Genomic DNA, 23898 nt, shown 5'->3' on the forward strand with positions numbered 1-23898 from the left:
GGGGGGGTCAATGCAAGAATTGGAGGGGAAAGGGGCCTGTACCGGAAAGGGGAGAGCTTCGAAAGAGGAAGGATAAGATAATAAATAAAGAGAGGGAGATTCTAAGAGACTGGATGAAGGACAGAGGCGGGGCGGTGGCGAATGGTATGGTAAAAGGGGACGAAGAGGGAGAATACACGTATGTGAGTAAGATGGGTCTATCGGTGATAGACTATGTGATCATGAATATGCAAGGGTGAGAGGAGATAAAAAAATTCGCAGTGGAGGGGACGGAATCTTTGAGGGATTCTAGATGAATAAGGGGTTGAGGATAGGGTGCCCGCTTAGCTTTAAAGGAGATGATAAAAGGGTTGAGAAAATACTTGGAAAAAATAGGTTAGAGTTAAATGCGGACAAGTTAAATGTTATGGTATTCAGGAAAGGAGGTGGGAGAGACAAGGGAGGGGAGTGGAAAGGCAAAGCGGTGCAGGAGGTGAAAGAGTTTGTGTACCTGGGCTTCCTGTTTAGAAGGAATGGGGGAGTGGAGGGTCATATAAAAAAGAGAGTGAGAAGGGCAAATGTGGTGATGAGGCAGGTGTGAGGGCTAGGGAAGAGGTTTTTCGCAGATGATTTTGAAAGGGGAATGAAATTGTTTGATTAGCTAGTGATGAGTGTGTTCTTTTACGGAATTTTACAAGTTTAGGGATTATAACAGGGAGTCGAGCGTGTAAATATGAGGAAAAATTTTTGGAAGAGGGGGAAGTAAGCTGGTCAGGGAGTCTTGGTGGGAGAAGGAGAACAGACGTAATGGTGCAAAGATGATGCTAGAAAGGGAAAAGTATTTTAGAACGAATGCATTATCAATGGATGAAGTGAGAAAGGTGCACGAGGAGGGAAGGTATATGAGTTGGCTCAAAAAAATGGCACGGAGAAAGAGAAGGCAGAAGGAGAGGAGAGATTAGGAGAATCAAGGTTTAACGGGAACTATGTGTGGATTATGCCAAAAGAGATAGCGCAATAGTTGTGTGAGAAAGGAGAGCAAGGAAGTCAGGAACTTATAGCGAGAATGAGATGCGGTTGCATGGAGAATTATAATAGGTTCTGGCTTTCTAGAGAGAAGAAACTTTGTGATTTGTGCGGGAAGGGGAATGCAAAAGTTAAGCACTGGTTGGAGGAATGTGAGTAGGTGGAACGGAGGGGGATAAGCATGGAGGTATTGTCGCATGAAAGGGGGACTAAAGGGCAATAGCATGAGTGAAGGGGTGTTGAGTAAGATGGAGAAGAAGAGAAGGAAGGAGGAAGAAGAATGGAGAAGGAAGGATTGTAAAGAGGAGAGGTAGTAGATGTAAGAAAAATGGTAAATATTGTAAATAGTTAAGTATTAGGCGTTAGTCGCCGAGACAGAGGCTGGCAATGCATGGCATAGCGAGGAAAGAGAGCCATGCGTGCGAGGCGAGGCGCAGCGAGGAAGGTTAGAATATGGAAGCGAGCGGATTAGTTATAAGGTGTGGATGGATGGTATTTGTAAGAGATAGATGTAAGAAAATTCTGTAAAAAAAATGGAAGTGTAAGCAAGTGAATTTTTTAAGGCCAGCAGGCCGAAAAAGTAAAAGTTTATCTACTATAACTGTTATTTCAACTATGAATTGAGCATGCGATTCACATCTGTAATTAAAGTTACAAATTACATGTGTAAAGGATAGGTGAAGTTTATGGTGTAATTGAAGATGTAATTTCATCTGTAATGTATTTCCACATGTAATTCGCACCTGTAATTGCCCATATCACTGACATGTCAAATTAACAGGTGAAATTATCGATGTGAACTATAGACGTATATTCTCAACTCGGAAGAAATAGAAAAAAATCAAAGCTCCCTTCAAACTTGAATCAAGAAAGAAAACCCCTCTATTTAGAAAATGCAAAATCGAAACTTTGCATAATGTGAATTCCAAAAAATCCCTTTTCTATCGACAATAAACAAAAAAACAGCGTCAATTAATAAAATTATTTATTCACATTGCATTTCAGATTGTATGTTTTGTATAAAAACTTTAGCTTTCCCATATAAGATAGATTTTATGTAATACAAACTATTTTTACGTTTTTTATTTAAGGTTTAACCAATTGGTTGGTTTCCAATTTCTTAGTTTATTGTTTTGTACGAATTTTCACAAACCTCAATAGATTTCTTTGCTGAATATAAATTATTATAATCATCGTTTTGGTATCATTATAAAATGTATACCTTGGTCAGTTTGAAGGTTCCCTTTTAACTGAAGCAAATCTCCTGGGCGGATTTTCTCGTTTTCGACGTAATGCAGAATCCTCAAGTTGAATTTGTACTCCCCGTAAACGATAGTCCCATACGCATAGGACGAGCTCTTCTGAATCACGATTTGAAATTCGCCCATCAAACATCCCATGGTAGCTGAAAAGACAATTGTGAATCGATAGATCAACTTCAAATTTTTAGTATGTTATACTTAGAAATCGGCCCTTCGTATTGCGCAGTTAGTTTTACGTTGCCTGGACAAAACTCTTTGGTGACCTTTTCCACTTCGGAATCCCAAGAAGAGCATTGAATACTCCGAGAGTCAGTCATCAGCATAAACTTGAACAACTATTCAGAATTCATAAAAAATTTAGAGAACACACATACTTCTTCAGGATTCTCTCGAATTCATTGAAAAAAAGAATATCCTTGGAGAAAATAAAAATATGATAATTCAATTTCAAATGAAAAATATTTATGTAAATAAAATTTATGTTGTATTCTATGTGAAACATTACATACGACATAGTATTGAAACTAATGGCATATTTAAAAGCATCGAAGTAATTTGAAGCACTTACATGATCAATATCAGAAGTGTAAAAAACATACAAGAAAAAATTAATTGATTAATTAACAATAAATTAAAAAATAGCAACAAAAAATATACGCAAAATAAAAAAAAATAATAAAAAAATGTAAGAAACGCAGGCATGAATGATATTCATGCCAGTCTAAACCCTGGGGAATGCGGAGAGTTGCTTTCTATCTTTTAAATAATTGAATATGATATACAAAACGTTCTGCGATGCGTTTAAATATGCCATTAGTTGCAACACAATCTCGTACATAATTTTTGACATAGACTCTAATTCTGACATTTTTTATACAAAAAATCTTTTTAGGCAATAATTTGTTTAAACAAAGTAATTTTGGAGAACTAATCGCATGTTTGGATTACGCGTACTTAAAAACCCCTTAAATAATTGATGTATTTTTATTTCCTTTGCCTTTCTTATTAACATAAATAGTTCCATTAAATTTACAACATTAATTATTTATTAATTTGTTTAATAAAAAGCGTAATTGAAAACATAAAAGAACTATGTCTGATGTAACTTTTTCCATTCACGCTGATTCTAGTATTTGTTTTGCAAAATTAGTTAATGGCGTAATAATTTGTTCAAACAATTTGTTTGAACAAATTAATTTTGCAAAATTAATGGAAATTTGAAAACAGTGATGCCTGAAACCCTTAAAACTATGTCTGGTTTACATAGTTCGTGGCTAAAAAATCTTATGGTCACAGAAGAGTTGGTAATTGCTAGCACTGTTGGCATTCTCATTGATATCCATTTCATTCAATCGATAGTAGTTATAAAAAGACAATACAAAAATTATTCGAATTCTGCAAGCAATATAAAACTATATACAGTTCAGTTTACTCGAGAGCCAATCAGCTCGCGAATTTCCTAATGTTTGCCCTTAATTTGTTCTACAGACATAACAACAACTTCGATTTCTGCGAAGTTGTTAGTTTGACAACCGACTGTTCGAGCGGAGATGTTTAATGGGTTTCCGAACCATAACGAACCATACCCCTATACCGGCTGAAGCTGATCTCTTCGCATTACGCACGCAAGAGCCATCACTATAAACGTGTATATATCCATCTTAATCAACTAGAAACCCTTTCTTATTGACATGTAATGCTTCGTCTTGTTCACATAAAACGAGCTTTATCTTATCCGTATGTTTGGACATTCGTGTCTTCTCCACTGCCTCTACCCTAATGTTTTGTCCTCTGAAAATCCTATTATCTTATAAAGACGATAATTATAATATTTGTCGAATTTCCCTTTACGAACTTCCTTTTTTATTCGTACATAGTCACCTAACATAGTATTCATAGGTTTGATATTTTTATCATATTTCTTTTTCGATTTTATTTATGTCTGGATCGAGTTCTTGGCGGTCAATACGCGTAACTCTTCTAATCAGATAATTAGTTCCAGAAGGTACGATACATAGGTTTCTATATTCCTTTTATTTGGAAATGAGGATGACGTTCTCACTATTCGGTCAACAACTAACTCCAATGATGTATTCCATTAGAACCGCTTGACTTCTTTCTAATGCCCCGTTGGTCTGAAGCCTACAATCCGAGGTGGTTACTTGCTTTATTCTAAAATTGCTTGGCCATTTTCGTAAAACTTTACTAACAAAAGAAGCCCCTTGATTTGTTAGTATACTCCTAGGTGCATCATAGCCAGAGAATCAATGCATAGCTAGGGGGTGCGGAAGGGTGGTGGTTCTTAGATTAGGGACCGCGACCGAAATGCAATAATCACTAAGATGATCTTGCATGGTTAGTATAGGACGATTTTAATGAAGCGTGGTTAGTAGAAATCCGACTGTATCTAGAAATACTTTATCGAGTAGTTCCTACGGAGTGTAGGTTGTAAGCATAGGCTCTCGCGAGTGCGTACTCTAGTAATCTTTCATTCTACACAATCTGAAAACTACCTGTCTGCTAGTTCTAGTGTTTGCCGGGAACCCTATGTCAGCTCGCGAACTATACATCTCTACCACTAAGTACGCCCTAAGGTTTGATTAAAAAAGAAAATTCCACCTCATGGATTTCTATATTTACGGACCCAATAGTGCGGAAAACTAGGTTCCCTACAGTGAACTCGTGTCCCGTAGTTCCCGTAAATGAAATTCTGAAACTATTTTCTTCGACATAGTTGGTAGAAATTCGGATTTCAAAAACTAATTCTGTCATTCTACCGAGAAAAATATTGGAATGAATAATTACTGAGCTAGGTATTTCAATAGTTGAGTAATGGATGTGTTCGGATATGAGTTGTTAAAGTAAAAAAGATGTTTAAAAATCGAAAGATCTATTAATACCTTTGAAAGTGTTGATCAATAGTTTTTCAATTCTAGATCTTTCTCTTTCCATTGAAAATTAATTTGACTAGCTTGGCTTTTCTTATAGCAATCGTTATTCTAAAATAAAAACATTCATTTCACAAAGTATTTATTGGGTCACAGAAATTTCCGACTCAATATTGTGACTTGTCTTTCGATAAGATTTTCTTGAATGTTTTCCTTATTTTGCATTATCTTTGAAAGGAAACTTCAGAAATGAATACCCTTGGTTTAGGTATAAGGAACAAAGGAAATTTAAAACGCTGCTTATTTTGCTCAAGGGAGCGCGGAAAAGTCGCGAGAGATTTTTTATTAATGCGCAGAATTCCTGAAAATAAAACTAAGAATCCAACGACCAAATTTCGACAACCATCATAAAATTTTCCTATTGAAATTTGAAAAAATATCAAGAAAAACACTTTTTTCTTCTAAAAAAGAAAAGAAAATAATTTTCCTCTTCGGACAAAAATAAAAAAGTGGAAAGAAAAATGAGAAGGTAACCAACCAAATACCCTTCCTTCTCTTTTTCATTTCTTTCGCCTTCTTTATTTTTATTATTATGAAATAGCAAAAAAAAACATATGTAAAAAATAAGCACCAACGTTTCGGCACTCATATAGCAACCTTATCAAGGCAAACAACATTTTATTTACATAAAGTACAAAAATAAAAAATACCCATGCAGCAAGGAAGACCGCCAACATCACGGCGCTCTCTTCCTGACATTTGAGAATCAAATCAGGTTCGAAATGAAAACTTATCATACACATATTTGAAATATCCGGTGACGGTTAAAACGTAAAGCGGTTATCAACATATCTGAAAAATGCATCATAATTAAAATGTAGGATATTCAAATAGGAAAATAATCCAATGTAAAATCCATATTTGACGTCCAATACTCAAATTGATGAAAAAAAAATTCATTTTTCTTTCCTCCTTTTTATTTTCGTCCAAAGTAAATATAAATAATTTTCTTTTTTTCTTTTTTAGGGAGAAGGGAGGGGGAGACTTGTTTCCTTTTTATTTTCTAAATTCCAATGGGAACATTTTGTAGTGGTTGTCCAAATTTGGTCGTTGGGTTCTTGATTGAATGCATCATAAGCTCATCAGAACTAGAAAAATTAAAGAAAATTAAAAATGTATGGAAACTCAGAGCTAAATATAATTAATCATATTAGAATAACTCTTGTTTAAACTTTCCAAATTAGTCTTTTAATTAACAGATAAATTCTTTGTTTTTTAATGTAAAGCATTTCCATAAATTCTCTCATTACTTTCACTATGAAAAATTACAACATTATCCGAATCAAAATCATGGTCAACATCAATAAATTCATTTGTATGTCTGGCAAGAACACTCTTATAACAGCTTTCCAAACGAACAAATCTTGCAAGTGATCTTGGAGACATCACCCTTTTCAAAATTATCCAAAGCATCCTTGCAAAAAGTTATTATTGAATCCATTTTAACTTGTATACGGAAAATAGTATGAATCTTAAACTTTTTCAACATAAATTCAATAGTTTTTGAAATATGATCAACAAATATAAGAACAAAAGTATTAAAGGAACTATACTCTCCTAATCCCTGTAATTATCTGCAGTCAAAAGATTGCTTGGTCTGCTTCTGATTGGTTGAATTCTAATTTTAATATTATTCCTAATTAACTTTTATGGGTAATGATTTAGAAAAAGGATATTCCTAACAATATTCTAATTTCCTTTGTGAAATGAAACATGTGACAAACTTAGAACTCTGTCCACTAAATTTTTGATTACTGCAACTTTGTTTTGAAAAGAATGAGCAGAAAAGAAATTAAAAATTTTACCTGAATATGTATTTTTCCTGTCCTAATTGGTAATAATATTACCACTCTGACCTTTAATTAGTTCTATCTAAAAAAACGATTCTATTATTCTTTTCTATTTCATGGGTAAATTGAAATTTTTGATGAAAACTGTTAAAAGCATTGACAACCATCTGCAACTTTGCCAGAGGAACACATAAAAAGGTATCCTCAACATACCGAAAATAAAAAAAACAAAGCCACATATAACTTCTTAAAAGCAAAAACCTTCAAAATCCTCCATAACAATTTCTGCTAAAATCGGAGAAATGACTGAACCAAGGGAGTACCAAACTTTTATCTATAAAAAAGATGAATAAATTTAAAGTAAGTTGAGTTCACAATATAAACTATCCCTTTGATAAATTCTTTTTGACATAATCCGTTACAATCCGTAAAATCAGTAACAATTTGTCCGCTTTTAATTTGATTTTAGTCAGGACCAGTTATTACTAAATAAAAAGCTTAGTTAATGTAATACCGTAGCGGACTCAACTGACTACTTCTGTTCGACTCTTTCAATTTTAATTTTACTTCAGTCCCATCACTCGGAAAAGAACGAAAAGGTGTAAGTATAAAAGAGCTCAAAATTAATAACGACGTAGATCGTAAAAATGAGTCCGTCGCGCGGTCAAATTAAGACTGCTAATTTGTTTGGATTATAATATACACCCTGATTTTAGTGGATGGGATAGGCACTGCTTTCGGCTGTCGAACACCTGTGCGCGAGCATTTAGCCATCATTTGTAAAATTGCATTTCGCACGCTCGGACGGTGTTCTTTCGCGCCACTGATTTCAATAATTCAATTGCCTATCTTTAGCGATTCAATTCATTCTAGAAGTCCGTGAACTTACATTCTTGCAACTATAGATGTTTTAAAACTGGCAAAAGTTGAGCAATTGGAAAGGTTATTACCCTTTTTTAATTCCAATCATTATATTTTCCTATAGTCTTTATTAAAGCACTATTTTTATCAATCGAACGTACAATTACATTTTAAAGGATTTTTATAAATTTAACTATACCTTAATTGATTTATTTGATGAATTCAGTATTGTTGCCAATTTTCAAATTTTGTTAAAAGATGACTAATAACGTAAAATGACATCGATTAAAAATATTATTGCCTAATTAATGATTTAATTAAAATTTAATTCCTGTCATTTTTCCTTTTCATTGTTTTCTTAAGCTTTTAATTAATCAAATCTTTTATGTATATTTAAATTAGGATTTTTGACTATTAATTCTTTTTGTTCAATCTATGTCAAAAAGTGTCAATGTATACAGATAAGCGCCTCGACAGCTTAGCATCTCATTCACACCTGACTAAATATCACATAAACCGGGAAGTTTTACAACGCTTTCAGGTAATTATTCCAGTTTTTCTGATTTTCTCCTTGTGCACTTTAAAATGGCTTAATACGCAATTAATACGCAATTAATCAATTTCCAGTTGAATGTTAAGAATTATACGATTCCAAATTAAAAATGCTCATAATTGAAACTTTTTGTAATAAATATGTTCCGAATCGAGCAAATTATAAAAACGTTCGACATTATTACGAATTTGTTAACAAAAAAACAGTAGCACGTCAATTTTTTTAGTCAATCTTAGTCGAAAGGTGAAAAAAATGCCGTTTATGAATAAAATCGGTCAGGTATTCGCACACTTCGTACGTAGTTGTTTCAACAGTGATACTAGTGTGCGTCGGTTATTCACGACTTCGCGCACTAGCATCACAATATACTGTTTTGACACTTTTTGGAAGCATATTAAAAATAATGAGACGTGCTAGAATCTTCAAAGGTGACTCAAAACGTTTTTGTTTAAAGCTATTATACAAAAAAAAACCAAAGGAAATTACCATGGAGCTGTTGGGAATCGTTTTGTTAGTCGCGCGCCCTAGCCCATGCTTTTCGCTTCGAGTAGAAAGCACGGGGTACAGCGTGCGACTAACAAAACGATTGCCAACGGCTCGACGGTGACTTCTTTTGGTTTTTTGGTATAATAGCTTTAAATAAAAACGTTCAAGCTTCATTTGAGCCACCGTTGATTATTCTAACACGTCAAATTCTTTTTTGAAAAGCTAAAAAAAGTTTCAAAAACACCTTTTTTTAACTAAATAAAAAAGCGGTTTCCAATGGCTCCATGAAAATGTAAGTTAGATTTTTAAATAATAACTTCCAATTAAAAGATTCAAAATTTTATTTGTGACACCGACAAAGATTCTAATGTGACTTATAATTTTTTACAAGGTTCCACAAAGTATTAAAAATGCGTTTTTTTAAATTTCGATCCTGCTTTACCCAAAAATGTGACGTGCAAGAGAAAGTCGCAATCTGCGCAAAACATCCTACAAGAATTACTTCGAATTTTCTTAAGGATTAAGATCTAGCCAGGCAGTGTAATGTATCAATAAATAGTTTTTAATGCATATGTATATATTATAAAAATACAGGAAAATTGAAGCCGTAATCAAAGTTTACCACAGCATCCCAAAAAATAAAAGAGATTTCTCATTTTTTTTTTTAATTTCATAGGATTTTAATAGGTTTTAAGGAATTTTCACGAGTTTCAAAGAATTTTAAGGAATTTTCACACCAATTATCAATTGCAAGGGTTCCTAAGATATTTCAATGAATTTCAAGGTATTATTATTTTGTAATGGATTTCAAAAGGTTTCGAAGGATTTATAGGGACTTTATGGTATTTCTATGGATTTCAAGTGAAATATATATTTTTAAACAAGAAATATTTTTCTATTTTATACCAATCTTTGTTCGCGCTTTTGTGCGTTTCTACTTCGCATTTTACACGATTATAGTACTTTTCAAGTTTAGTTATACAGAAAAGAAAAAATACACTTTCAACTTATTTTTGTGTATATATACTTAGAAAGTGTCAATTTGCGTATCAATAGAAAATTATACAACTCTGCTTATGTTGATAACATGATAGTGATTCAAAGTAACATATATATTCACAATCGCATTTGCTTTCAGCTAATGATGACAACAGTCATCCACCGATGACCTGTGGACTCTGGGTATTGGCAGGTTTTCTAATCTTCATTATCGCTGAGAAGATGTTCATTAACGACAGCGAAATTTGTCTTGAAGAAAAACAACAAGAAGAGAAAGGAAGAGAAGTTACCCAAAACTTCAAATGGAAGGACGATGACTTGTTGCAAAAAGGATCATTGAGAGAATTTGAAAATAACAATTGTCTCATATCATCAGATGGTGACGATTTCATAAAGCAATGCAAGCGAAATATAAACGTTAAGGATTCTGTGAAAGGCCAATCGGTAATAGTATTCAAATATAACTTGAATAAAGGTTCTAACGTATTTAGAGCTTCAACTAAAAATGGAACTCTAGTATATCCTGAAGAAAACTTGGTATCTAGTATCCAGAAAAAGAATGTTGTGCCTGCGATGAATGGTGTTTTGCATAATGGATCTCACACCAATGTTTTGGTACCGTCTGCTTCAGTAAGCACAAATGAGTCCCTTAGGAATGGTTTGATCAAGTCAGTCACCAAAAATGAGAAAAAAAAACGACGGACAGGTGAAGAGAGTGATAAGCCTAAGCATGTTTCTGGATACTTGAATCTTATGGCAAACTGCATTGATAATTTTACGCATGGTTTGGCAGTCGGTGGTTCCTTCTTAATTTCCTTTAGACTTGGTGCCCTTACGACATTTGCTATCCTTGTCCACGAAATACCACACGAAGTTGGAGACTTCGCAATTTTACTGCGAAGTGGCTTTAATAGGTGGGATGCTGCAAGAGCTCAATTACTCACCGCAACTGGGGGAATTTTTGGAGCTCTGGTGGCTGTCCTTTTCAGTGGAAGTGGAGTGGGTGAGTTTATTGTAGATTCTGTTGATTTTAGAATCCATTCTCCAGAAAGAAGTTTATTTGACCTCATTAACTTATTTTTGGCAGAAATGTTTGAGATAAGAATTTTTCTATTTGGTCTAGTTCATTCTATTCCTAGAAATAGTAATCAACTAGATTTTCTAGATCATTTTTGTCAAGTACACTTACAGCAAATATACACGGGAATCTGGAATTAGTAACATCAAATTTACTATATTCCTAAAAGTGATGGCCCTCGCAGTTTTGTGATAAGAGGAGCCCCGGGGTCGAAAGGGAGATTATTCTCAGCCAAGTGTAGCAAACAGCCTGAGAGCCGCAGTCTCAGCGCGTTAGTTCCAGTGTTCCAGTGTAATATTTTTTTCGCGACATGAATGCTTCATTAACCAACGGCATTATCCGCGCAGTAAATCTCGACTCGGGACCAGTCCGGATGTTAAGCCATCTCGAGCGCAAATATTACTGGGGTGGGTGACCAATTGTGACGTGCTTGTGACGGGTTGTGTATTCACTGCGTTTTAACTTACGTCGAGCGGGAGGTTTGACGCCGAGGATAATTATATGCATTCAAAGGTCTTGGTCGAATTTGTACCTTTAAAGTCGACTTTCGAAAAACCGGCTGAACTCGCAAACCGATTTTTTGCCGTTTTTCTTTACCCTGGCCAAACGTTCAGGCAAATTCAAGTACTTCTAATAAAGTTCAATGCGGCAGCGTACTATCACTGGTGGCGGTTAAGTTCATACAGTGATTCTATACCCACTTTAGATAAAGACAATTTTGTACAAGCCAATGAAGGGGAGTCGCCTGGCGGTTAAGGGACTTAATTGCTACCTTAGCAGCGAGGGTGACCCGTGTATGGACTTCTGTTTCACTTGGGAATTAAATAAAGGCACATTACAATAGATTTTACCGTAGTTTAATGTGATTTAGAAGCACTAGTCTAAAAAGACAATAATAATAAATTATGATACGAATTTAAAATAATGTAATAAATTATATCTACTATATAAAATTCAAATTTTTCCTCTTGAGGCTCGATGCCGTTCACGCCGTTGCATAGATCTACTCACGTCATTATTTTGCATTATACGAAAAGTTTGGAGCGAAGCTTACAAACCGTGCATATCAAAACTATTTTCCCGGCAAAACGACCGAAATGAAGAGTAAGTCAGACAAGTATTCTTGCATAAAAAAAGAATCAAACCTTTATCTTACCACGATAAAGGACTCACGATCGGTTCCCACAAACTATAATACACAAACGAGGACAAATCACGAGGTACGACTCGAACAATTTTCAAGATCGGACTTTCCGATAAAAAAAAAAGATTAAAGATTTCGTCACCATAATAAATGGACAGGGAGGGATAACTCGCCCGCGCGAACATAACCTATAAGTTAAGGCGTGAGGACCAAGAAGCCAAACTTCTCATTTCTCACCTCTCTCTCTCTCTATTGGTAAATTAGAAAAGCGAGGTCGACGGAAAAAGAAATACCTATAATCTCGGACGTTCCATTAAATTTCTACACATCCTCCATATTGTGAAAAAGGTACTCGCTGAAAGCGAAATAGAAATTTTGATCGCACAGAACTTAGAGAACTGTCTGAGCGTTTTGGCGGTATGTTATGTTATTTTCTGATTAACACCCGGCCGCCAAAACTCGCTGCCAGAAGACAAACAACGGACTTACTCCTTCATATTATAGCCTGAGCAAAACTTTCCTAGGTTTGTCCATGGTCTTTCGCTTCTATTTATCGTTATTCTCTTTTACAATTTACATTAGTTTGCTTTACAATAGCTATGGTCATCGGTACAATCAGAAATTATGTGACTTATCAAAAATCCGGAACGAGGATGTCGTAGTGCGCGTAGCCTAGTCAGTAGGTTCGCTTGGTGGTCCTTCGCTGTTGCGCTAATCAAAACACAGCATCACTTGGCTCGATGTTATCCGCCAATCGTTGACTCCAGGATCGTCGGCGACCACCATCTTGTTTGAGTGGAACTCTTTTTCACAACAACTAGTACCACTCGAAACCCACCAAAAGTAAAGGAAATACTTTTGCGTGTTTGGAACGAAACACTAGACTGTAGCGTGACTAGTGTGTTTGTTGGTTGTTAATCATCAAGATCTACTGACAGTTGCTCTCATTCAGAGTTATCGAAGTCCGAAGATGAATATATAAAAAAGGAAATAAAAGAAAAATATAAATAAAACGATTCGTTGAGATGCCGAAAGTGCCCCTATGGAGTTTGACTCTCGTTCCGGACCCCTAAGTGAAGTGAAGGAAGCGGATTGTTCCGGTAAAGGTGAGATGGGGCCATTCCTCCAAGCGCTCTTTCGGCGATTAACTAATTTCAATAATCCCGGCATATTACTGGGTAAATTATTTACAGGGTTTTTTCTACTAGGGAGGTGTTTATATCAGTGGAATCTGGGACATAGGAGAACGGTGGGAATGGAACACAAAAAGTATATAATCATCTCATACTATATTTTCCAGCGGCTTTTGGTCTAACCCAACTAACTTACAATTAAAATAAGACGGTAAATGTTGGTAGTAACGAAAAAATGCCATATAAGCCGGGAGACGAGAAAAGCCGACCTAACACAACTCGGCGATAATCCAGAGGTCCTGATCGCGCAAAACATTACACACAAAAAATTTCTCGGAATAGGAGAACAGGCTAGACGATCTAACTAACGATTCACACAAATATTTAAAAACCAAGAATTCCTCGTGGTGGCGCTCCAGTTAGGCACTTCCCATCTGTCTCTGCTTAGCTGGGAGTTTAAACAAAAGTGGCCTTTATTTGGCAGTGAAGAAGAAAAAAAATATTACCGTGGCCGCCGCATATCAAAGAAGGAAGGGCTTCGCCCTCTCCCACCTACAACCTTCCATCACGTCTCCAGAGTAGGGCCTGGCTTGGGGGCGTCCTTCCTGAGCCACTCCTAGCGCTCATCGTACTGGTGACGGGTCACAAAGGGCTGAGAGACCGCCTGGACGCGATCGAAGTAGGAAAGGAGAGAAACAGAGGGAGGCAACTCCGTGGGTCCACCTGAAGCTCGAGCGCCTCGAGCTGGATCCACAGGAGGGTTTGAGGTCTCCTCCTTTGCCAGCAGCTCGTCCGAAAATGGAGCGCGACCCTCTCCCGCTGTCGGGATATCCTCCCCTTGAGTCTCTAGAGGTCCTAGAGGGGGTTCGGGGACGGTGGCCCTGCTGGTCGATGGGCGAGGCTCCGGCTGGTTGAAAAGGGGAAACAGGGCCATCCGGGGGCGACTCAGGGTGCCGTGTACGGATGTGTTATAAGCGAACCTAAACTCAGGTGGGTACAGATCCCAATCCCTGTGATTTTCCCAAAAAAAAGGGAAATAATCATTGTCTTTAGGACACGGTTAACGCGTTCGATAGGGTTAGCTTACGCATGATATACGGGTTTGATAGTGTGAGTGATCCCAATTTGTTTACACACTTGCCCTAATATTTTATTGGTGAACTCTGTGCCATTGTCCGTATGAATTACCTCCGGCGATCCCCAACGTGACGCTATCAGATCCTGTAAAGCCCTTCTCACGCTGGTACCGTTTGCAGTACGAATAGGGAGACACTCCACCCATTTGGTTAACAGATCTTGGAACACCAAGACATCTGTAACCTGCCTTGCTTTTCGGAAAAGGCCCAATGAAATCGCTCGCGACAATTGGCTGCTCCATGACGCTCTGGCCCATCATGCCTGCAGGGCCCACCTGCTCTATTTTGCATTTCTGAAAAGTGACGCTAGCCCTAACGTAGTCCACCACGTCACGGAACATCCCCGACCAATAGTATCTGAGAGATACCCGATGCAAGGTCTTCTCATGCTCTAAATGTCCGGATTGTGACTCTTTATGGGCTTCCTCGATTGCCTTCTGTCTTCGTTTCTTTGGCAGGACCAATTTCCAAGCCTCTAGTTCGGGTATCAAATCGTCCTTCACCGGGTTCGGTTTCTGGCGGTAGAGCATCCCATTTTCTATTTTCCTATCAGGGAAACTCTTTGGCCTATCTTCAACTAGTTTTAACCGACGCAAGTACCAAGAATCCTCCGTAACACCGAAACTATCTACCGATACGTCATCCTCCTCGGTCATTCTAGAGAGCGCGCCTGGGACATGGTGCAAGGCACCCTTTCGGTGGACTGTATCGAATTCATAACCCTAAAGTTCTAAACCGCATCTATCAAAGTTCCCCATTGGGTTACGTAGATTGTGAAGCCAGCGAAGGCTGCTATGGTCCGTAATGACCACAAATTTGAAACCTTCCAAATATTTGCGAAATTTTCGGATTCCCCGGATTACCGCTGGACATTCCCGTTCCATGGCAGTAAAGTTCCTCTAGGCTGCCGTTAATGTTCTACTTGTAAACGCAATAACCCTCTCTTCCCTGTCTTGCTTTTGGGGGAGAACGACCCCCAGTGCAGAGGCACTACTGTCCGTTTGGAGGTTAATCGGGTTCTCCTATACTTCTTTAAACAACGGATACGCAAGAATGGGAGCGCTAGTCAGGACTTCCTCTATAGTGTCAAAAGTCCCTTGTTGTTCCTCCCCCCAATGCCACTTAATATTATTTCGGAAGAGTCGGGTCAGTGGTTCGGCCACTGTTGCGAATTTCTATAGAAACTGCCTATACCACGAAGTTATGCTCAAAAATCTACGCAACTGTTTCACGGTTTTAGGGGCGGGATAAGATACTATAGGGGCGACCTTGTCGGAATCAACTTTAAACCCCTCCTTGTTGACGACAAATTCAAGATATTTCACCTCGAGAACTACAAAAATCACTCTTATCCGAATTTATCGTCAATCCCGCCTCAGTTACCCAATCAAGGACCTTACCTAACCAGTGTAGGTGGTCTTCAAAAGTCTCAGTTACAATTATAATATCATCCAGGTAACTGAAAACATTGGGTATCATTTCCCTATCTATTAACCTCTGGAAGGTTACAGGGGCTCCAGTAAGTCCAAAGCGCATACTTTTTAAATTAAAAAAATTCCCTCCCTGGTACCGTAAACGCAGTATATGCCTGACTGTCTTTATCTAACGGGATTTGATTAAAAGCGGCACTCAAACCCAATTTCGTAATGTACCTAGCAGCCTTGAGTTGTCGCAAAATGTCGGTCATATAGGGAAGAGGGTAGGCATCCTTCTTGGAAATCGCGTTTAGTTTCCTAAAATCCAAACATAAGCGATATTTCCCACCAGGCTTACGGGCCATTACAATGGGTGCCGACCATTCGCTGCACGATTCAGCGATTATCCCCTCGGCTAACAGCCTGTCAACTTCCTCATACATAATGGCTTATACTTTAAGGGAAACTATCCGGTACGTCCGTGAGAGGAAGGCCATATCCATCACTTCTTTTGGCTGAACTAAACTAAATAGACTCTCCTTGTCCGAAAGGTATCCGCAAAGGGGGTCTGTCGGTGTATCAGATAGGGCAAGTTCGTTCGGATCTATTATCTGTTTCGAATCCCTATCAGTTTCGAATCTCGAATAGGCGGTACACTTAATGGTCACCGCCCCTTTGACACTTGAACCGTCATCTGTTAACATGGGCACGTCCACCTCAATTTCAGACGTTACGGTGACACCCTCATAACTCTCCATATCAACTATCGCTTGTACCGAGACTAATTTTAGATCTGAATTTGCGGTCTTACGCGGCGAAGAGGCAGCGTAGACCGAGCTTACTGCTTCTTCGCCTCATTTCAGGAACATTTAAGGCACGTCTTCACGATAAAGCCCTCAGCCTCACAAGCGTAACAAATCAGCCTTCTTGGTGAGGCGCACCCTTTTTTAAAGAGGTATGGTTGTTTGCAATTAAAGCAAACCACTGCGTTCGGGTTTCTGGCCTGCGGCTCGTTCTTTTTATTATCAGCAGAAGCCTTAGCTTTCTGCTGACCCCACCCCTCCTTAAAACCTAAAAGGGGTTTACTTTGCCCATCACCCGACTGATTCGCCTTCTTGCTCTTATAATTTCAGCCCTCTTTTTGTTCGGTTTTAATCGCTGAAGTCTCAGCAACCTCCTCTGTTACCGCTAAGGATGATATTTTCTTGTTTGTCTTTTGAGTCGATCGCGGCCTATAGGCGAATTCTTTTAAGAAAGAATTTTTAGGAGGAGGTGGGGTCTTATATTCCCTTATGTAGACGTTCCACTCTTTCTCCCAGCTTCTCCCGAAGCGAGATAGTTCACAAAACGATCTATAGTCCGAGCGACGAATGACTTTGTGCTAGTCAGGCCGAAGGCCTCTATGGACCCAATCTAGTTGGTCAACTATCGGACTTTTATCCTCGAGCAAATTTATCAGGCTTTGGACGTAAGATAGCCATCCGCACTCAAGTCACTTCTACCGTTCAAAGTGAGATTTCAGCCTAAAACAGTTTTTCCTAAAGCTCTATTCCCGTACTGATTCCTACTAGGAATTTATTACTATATACCGTGTCTCTATTTGACGCAGGACTGCATATGTTTGTTTCCTTGTAGCCTATATTGCTTCTACGCGGTTTACTTTGTGGGCTTGCTTTAGGTATTTTATCTACGACAGGAGTAAGTCTTAGAACTTCCTGTTGGCATGCTTCGTGTCAGCTTTCTGTGAAAGATGTACGGCTAAATCTGTTCAGATTTGTTCTATCGAGACCGGGACTTGACTTCCTAACATTATTGATTCTCTTATCGTCGTTATCCGATTCGGATGATGTAGAATTGCGGAATAATCTACCAATTTTAGGCACTTTAGTGCTGTCTTTACGAATTGTGCCTAGCTTTAGCTTTCGTTTGAAATCTAGGTTAAGATTCCGGACTCGTGCGAAAAGGCATGTGGAATTTCAGTCCTTTCCACTTTTCTCAAATCTGGGATTCGCAATAAATTATCTATATTTCTGGTATTTAGAGTATCGCGATTCGAAAGTCTCACATGGCCGTGACTTCGTTTGTTTGAATTGAATTCAGGGGTAGTATCTGCTATATTAAAAGGGTTCGGCATACCGAAAATTTGTGCATAATTAAATGACACATTTGTTGAGTTTATTGGAGGAAAAAGCGTTGGTTTGATCATCGGTGTCGAAACTGTCCTCAAGGAGCCCGCAGCATTGGTAAATTTCAAGTTAGTTGCCCTATCCATCCGCGGAGAAGAAATTGTCGTTATATAACTCGCGTCCGTTACCCTTGTCTCTACCGTTACAGTGGCTGCGGTTAGTGGAATATTAACTGAGGGATCCGCTGCTAAATTTTCAAAATCGGACTCGATTTCGGTATCGTCGATTGTCACGGCGGAGGTCGCTGATGTGTAATCTAACTCCTTAGAAGGCCATCCTTTCATTTTGTTGAAAAAAAATACAAATTTTATTTTCAAAATCCGAAGCTAAAATCTAAAATCCCATAGGCCGATTCTCATCAACTTATTTTTCCTAACACGCGCGATTGAACTGCTCTAACTTCAAGAATAATCCCCTCAACTGATACACGTGGTACAGATATTATCAAAATTATTATACAGATTCTACCGAAATATTAGACCGAAATAAGCTGAGAAGAGAATTTAAAACCATGCATAAATCGAAAGAAGTCATGAGAGAATTGTATCACGAAGGGGTAAGTCGGTCATTGTTATTCTGGCGGATGGTTTTGGGGGCCTATTAGTAATTTGTCTATAATGAAATACCGCCAAAACGTTCAGCCTGTTTTCTAGGTGCCGCAGAACTAGGCCTGCAAATGCAGTTTTTGTCCCAGCAAGGGATCGAGATATGCAACATGGAATAAAGGTTGGATATGGATGTCAGCAAAGTACGGTGAAAATTGGGTCGATTAACAAAATATACCATGTTACTAAAATAATCCACGCTCGGTACCTCGAGACATTACCACTAGCAATATTTGATGAGATTATGGACTCCCAATGGCAAAGACTTAATGTTCTCACTGCCAGACTGCGTCGGTAACAGACAAGTGTGGTTCAAACTGGAGAAAGCAAGGGCAAGCAACAGCCCTGAAATGCAGCTGACAAACATCACAGCTTTAGATGTTTCAGGGGTCTTAAAAAGGACAAGTAACTGAAAAGCTCCAGGTCTGGACATGGTGCACAACTTATGGTACATGTACCTGAGGAGTGTGCATCATGCGTTGGCAAGGTGTTTTCAGAAGATGATCAAACAGACGGATCTGATGCCTGGCTTTACGCTCCTTTACGTACTACACGTACGTTACCTAAAAAACGAGATGCTCAAAATCCATATGAATTTTAACCGATAGCCTGTCTTCCCATGTTTATAAATGTCTTACAGCTATACAGCATGACTATTTGCATGCATTCTTAAAACCTGACCAAATGTGCCCACGCACCATTGACTTTCTAAGTCGTGCAATGATACTGTGGGGTAAAAGAATCAAATATTTTGATCATGGACAACCAAGGATAACTAGATCAATACGCATTACGACGGGTATTGAGCAAAATACTGAACAGCATGTCTCATGCGTTCACAATACATGATAATGAGTATGGTCATCAAGTGACCTATCTCCTATACATGGATGACCAAAAGCTGTAAGCTAGTTCAGACCAAAAACTGCAGCAAGTGTTCGATGTCACAAAGCAGCTTTCCAATGATATCCACATGGAGTTCAGACTAGATAAATTCAGAACAGTGAACTTAACCAGACGGGGGATTAGGGTCCGCAGAGTAAGAGAACGAGTTCGAAAATGACGTCTAGGCAATGGCTGTGGGCGAGCCATATAAATATCTGGGTATTCTTGAATCTAGAGGTATTTCGCCTACGATATTTAAGACAAGCATAACGGCTGCCTTTACTACGAGATTCAGATTGATTACACATGACCACAAAAAAATGAGTGGAGGGTTCCTCAAAAGAGACGAAGTGGATTTTTTTTGTTGCGTGGCTGAAATCGAATCCGAAACCTGTTTTGCCCCATCACGTCATCGTTGTTTTTTACCTCAAGAAACAACTTGAAACTATAAAATTCAACAATATCAACCCTCAAGCCATATAACCCCAATCCTTCATAGCTCAATAACCTTGAGATCGATAACCTGTAACTCTAAAATACATAACATTAAAATTTATAACCTCGAAACTCATAAATCTCAAATCCCAATAAACTGCAACCCCAAAATGCAGCACAAGACAAAAAAGCTTACACGAAAATTTGGAACCACAATCTTGGAGGGTTTTAGCTTTATAATTCCATACGTCCACCGCTTCATAACCTCAAAATCCATAAGCTCTATAACCCTGAAGTGTATTCAAGAAAATTGCATGTCTCAAAATAACTCCGAATAATGTATAATTAAATTTTATAACTCCACATCTCCAAAACTCCAATAACCTAATACCTAAAGTCTTCAAAAGCCTGTAATCTGAGAAATGGTGGACGTAAGGAACTATAAAGCTGAGGGTTAAGGGTTGATAATGTTGGATTTTATCACCCCCGTGCCACTCAAAGCTAAAAATGGGATGACTCTTGATCGAAGAAAATGAGTACGCGAGCGCGGCGCTGTTTACCTTTAGGGCCGACTTGCTACAAAATTCATGGTGAAAATGAGAAATGTGATATTTTTTAACAGTTCTACTGTGCTTTTCTTCATATTTTCTTTAAATTTTTATTATTTTCCGCCATTTTAAATTCTTTAATCTCATTTATTTTCAAATTTGTGCACTATTTTGTCATTTATTTTTCCTCATTCGATGCTAAAAATATTTAACTTTATTGTTCCTGCAAACAATTACGATAATCATAGAAGAAATATCGAAAAATATCACTTTGATGATTTTCACAATGTATTTGGTAGCAAGTCGGTCCTAAAGGTAATCAGCGCCGCGTTTTCGTCTGGTGGCAACCGGTCAACTCTTATCCAACTTTTGTACTGCAGGCCTCCCATTAAGTGGCACCTGTCTGGGTTTTATAGTACAATGGAGACAATGGAGACAGCAAGCTATCCAAGGCGAGCACCGCAAAACGTTAGATTAAAATGAAGTGGATAGTAAGGCATCCAATATTTGACTGAGAAAAGGTGTTCTGTATCAAGAAACGGAAGGATTTCGTCATTGCGATACAGGACAAGGTTGTCAGCACCAGTAAATATCGCAAACACATGTTACATGAAGACGTGGTTATCAGGTACCAATTAGGTGGAAGTACTAACGAATCCATCGAGCATATTAATAATGGCAGTCGCGTAATGGCTCAGAGAGAATATACACACAAACATAATGATGTAGAGGGCATTATACATAAAAAACTTGCCTTAAACTTAGGACTTTCTAAAGAATGGATGCCTTTCTATAGATACATTCCAATGCTCCTTTTAGAAAACAAAGATTACATCTTATATTGTGATGTTGCTATTCTGACAGTTCATTACATCCTAGCCTCACATCTTGATGCAAGAAGAAAAGTTGGAAGAGTCTTCATCATCGACATTGCTTTTCCACTTAACATAAATTTGTAGTCAACCTGTAAATCCCAGATTCATAAGTATGGCGATTTAAGGTATGAAGACTATATGGAGACATATAAAGACTATATGGAGTAATATAAAGCATGCATCTATTCATCCTATTGTGTTTTCGGTTACAGGTGACTGTTGTCGCCTCCAACGATCGCGGCCGATCTTTAAGTATAACAGCGGTAAAAGACGAACTCTAAACTAGGCCATGCTCGTAATTTTGTATCCACAACATCATATCAAGAGATTTCAAAGATCGTATTGAATTAACTTACAACATCCTTATGTCGTCAGTCACTTGACTTGGTCCGTAGCTGTGATGAAAAACCGGGTTCACAAGAGTAAAGGTTGGAAAAATAATAATAACAACTAGCCGATGGTAGTATCACGGCAAAGCAGGATGAAAAACAGGCGAAATATTAAGCTCTTCTTTTCGAGCTGAGCAGACTGTACTAAGTCTACAAAGTCTATATTATAGTTATCATAATCGGCTGCATAGGAGGTATTGTATCTTAAATTATTAGTCAACTTAACTAAATCCTAAGTTACCAGCGTAAGGGTCAGTCTTTCGCGAGCCAGATGCTAAAGGCTATTCTACTAGGATTATTTAATTTGTTTCAGCAACGCTGTTCCTCATAAAATGCCATCTGCTACGTAATTTCATCCGCGGCTAGAGGCCGGACTCTTTAGGAACAGTGATGTACGAAGTCTCTTGCGTAAATTTTCCATTCTTGCTTACGTTCTACGATAGAAGGAGCAGACGTGGACGACGTACACGTTTCAGTTGAGTCGGAATTCGTCGCGTTAAGGAACTATAATTTTAGCTTTTAGAGCCTACAACTGCTCACACCTGCTGCATATTTTAAAAGACAATCTCAAAACTACACCAAACTCCAAATTTTGTACCCAAAATAACATCGTTGCAAACAATTTCAAACATCGCATTAAATTAATTTATAACATCCTAATCTCATCAGGCACTTGGCATAGTCCTTGGCTGATGGTGAAAAACCGGGTTGACTCGAGACCAAGTTAAAAAAATATGCTTTATTACAACTTTTGATCGGATTAATTCACCTAAATAAATATTTTTTAATTTAGGCAATGTTGGTGACATTTTTTTATAAAAATTACTGTCAATTAACTGACTTTTAGACAAATTAAATTCTATTGATTAAAAAAAGGCGGTTTTTAGGTTTGAAATCTTTTTCCCTATGGCCAACATATTTGGAGAAAAATTATAAAAGTAAAAAAAAGTGGTCCGTAGAAAAAATGTGTCAGGTAGATGAGCGTTTGAAGGCTTGAATTGTAACTTTTGAAATGTTTTAAATGGGTGCATTACAATCTGACGTCATGTGATCAAATTAATTGCGGTATCAGCCATAGACGAATCAAGGGGAAGTTGTAGGCAGGTTGAAGGCGAGCCGAAGATGAACTGATAGAAAATGCTGTAAACTTACAATATTTACATATAAGATTTACTTCGATTTGAGAAACAAAAAAACGAACTTTTCGAAAATTTATAAATACCAGAGATTTATGGAAAATTTGTAATTAGTAATTTGATTCAAAAGTTCCTAGGACTACATATGTAGCCCTCTAATAAACAGAAATCATACAATATTTACTGAAATGTAATTAGTAGTCTTTACTGTACTGCTCGCTTTCGTGTTTTGGAGTTTTCAATAATCCAATACATCCTCCTTTCGTCAAAAGCCCCGAGCACTTATATTCTCTCACACAATAGTCTTCAAACAGTTTTTACACTGTTGTTTCTACCCTCGGACGCCCTCCATTGGTCCCACTTACAATTTTCTTACCTTACTTTAATGTCCCATTAACTCATACCCAACCAGCAACATATCTCACTCACATATTCTCTCATTTTTAACCCTTCTATACTGGTGACATGTCTTCTCAGCACCCTTTTCTCCCTTCACTCTCCCTCATGCCACTTCCTCCTGCCTTACTTGTGCTCCTTCCTCGTTCTGCTCCTTAATCCTGCCCTTATTCTTATCCTGCTTTCCATCCGTCTTATTTTCGATGATACCAGTCACCATCATCTCTCCTGTTACGACCTTCGCCTGCCAAATTGTCTCTCCTACTTTAACTTCTGCCTGCCTCAGCTGGACCACCATCCTCATCATCTCCATTCTTCTTTTTTTCCTTCTTTAACCATTTTTGGACCTCCTTCTCCCTTTCCGTCATATCATCTTCTAGCCACAACCCCGAGCTTTTCAAATTCCCTTACCCACTCAACAGCTCCTTCTTGTTCTCCCGGGACTTTAGCTGCAGGGTAATTCCGCTATCTACATTCCACAAACACTCTATTTTCGTTACTACTTATGTGTAAACTGCAAGGCACTCGACCACATTTATCACCTCATCTTCTCCCTTCCTTTTTCCTAGGACTCTCAAAATCTTTTCCCTTCTCTCTATATCTCTTCTTTCTGTATCCCCCACTCTTCCTGAG

The 23898-nt window shown here is 38.0% G+C and overlaps 1 protein-coding gene across 3 annotated transcripts in view; it reads left to right on the forward strand.

Moving 5' to 3' along the window:
* Nucleotides 1-23898, forward strand: part of LOC117174044 (zinc transporter ZIP13 homolog) — a 120753-nt gene that overhangs the window by 92757 nt on the left and 4098 nt on the right. For all 3 annotated transcript variants that reach the window (XM_033362691.1, XM_033362692.1, XM_033362693.1), the window contains one exon: nucleotides 10044-10907. In XM_033362691.1, coding sequence (XP_033218582.1) covers nucleotides 10044-10907 — 864 coding nt within the window. The remainder of the gene's footprint in view (nucleotides 1-10043; nucleotides 10908-23898) is intronic.

Source organism: Belonocnema kinseyi, chromosome 6 (genome assembly GCF_010883055.1).
Source record: "Belonocnema kinseyi isolate 2016_QV_RU_SX_M_011 chromosome 6, B_treatae_v1, whole genome shotgun sequence".
In the NCBI taxonomy this organism is placed as follows: Eukaryota; Metazoa; Arthropoda; class Insecta; order Hymenoptera; family Cynipidae; genus Belonocnema; species Belonocnema kinseyi.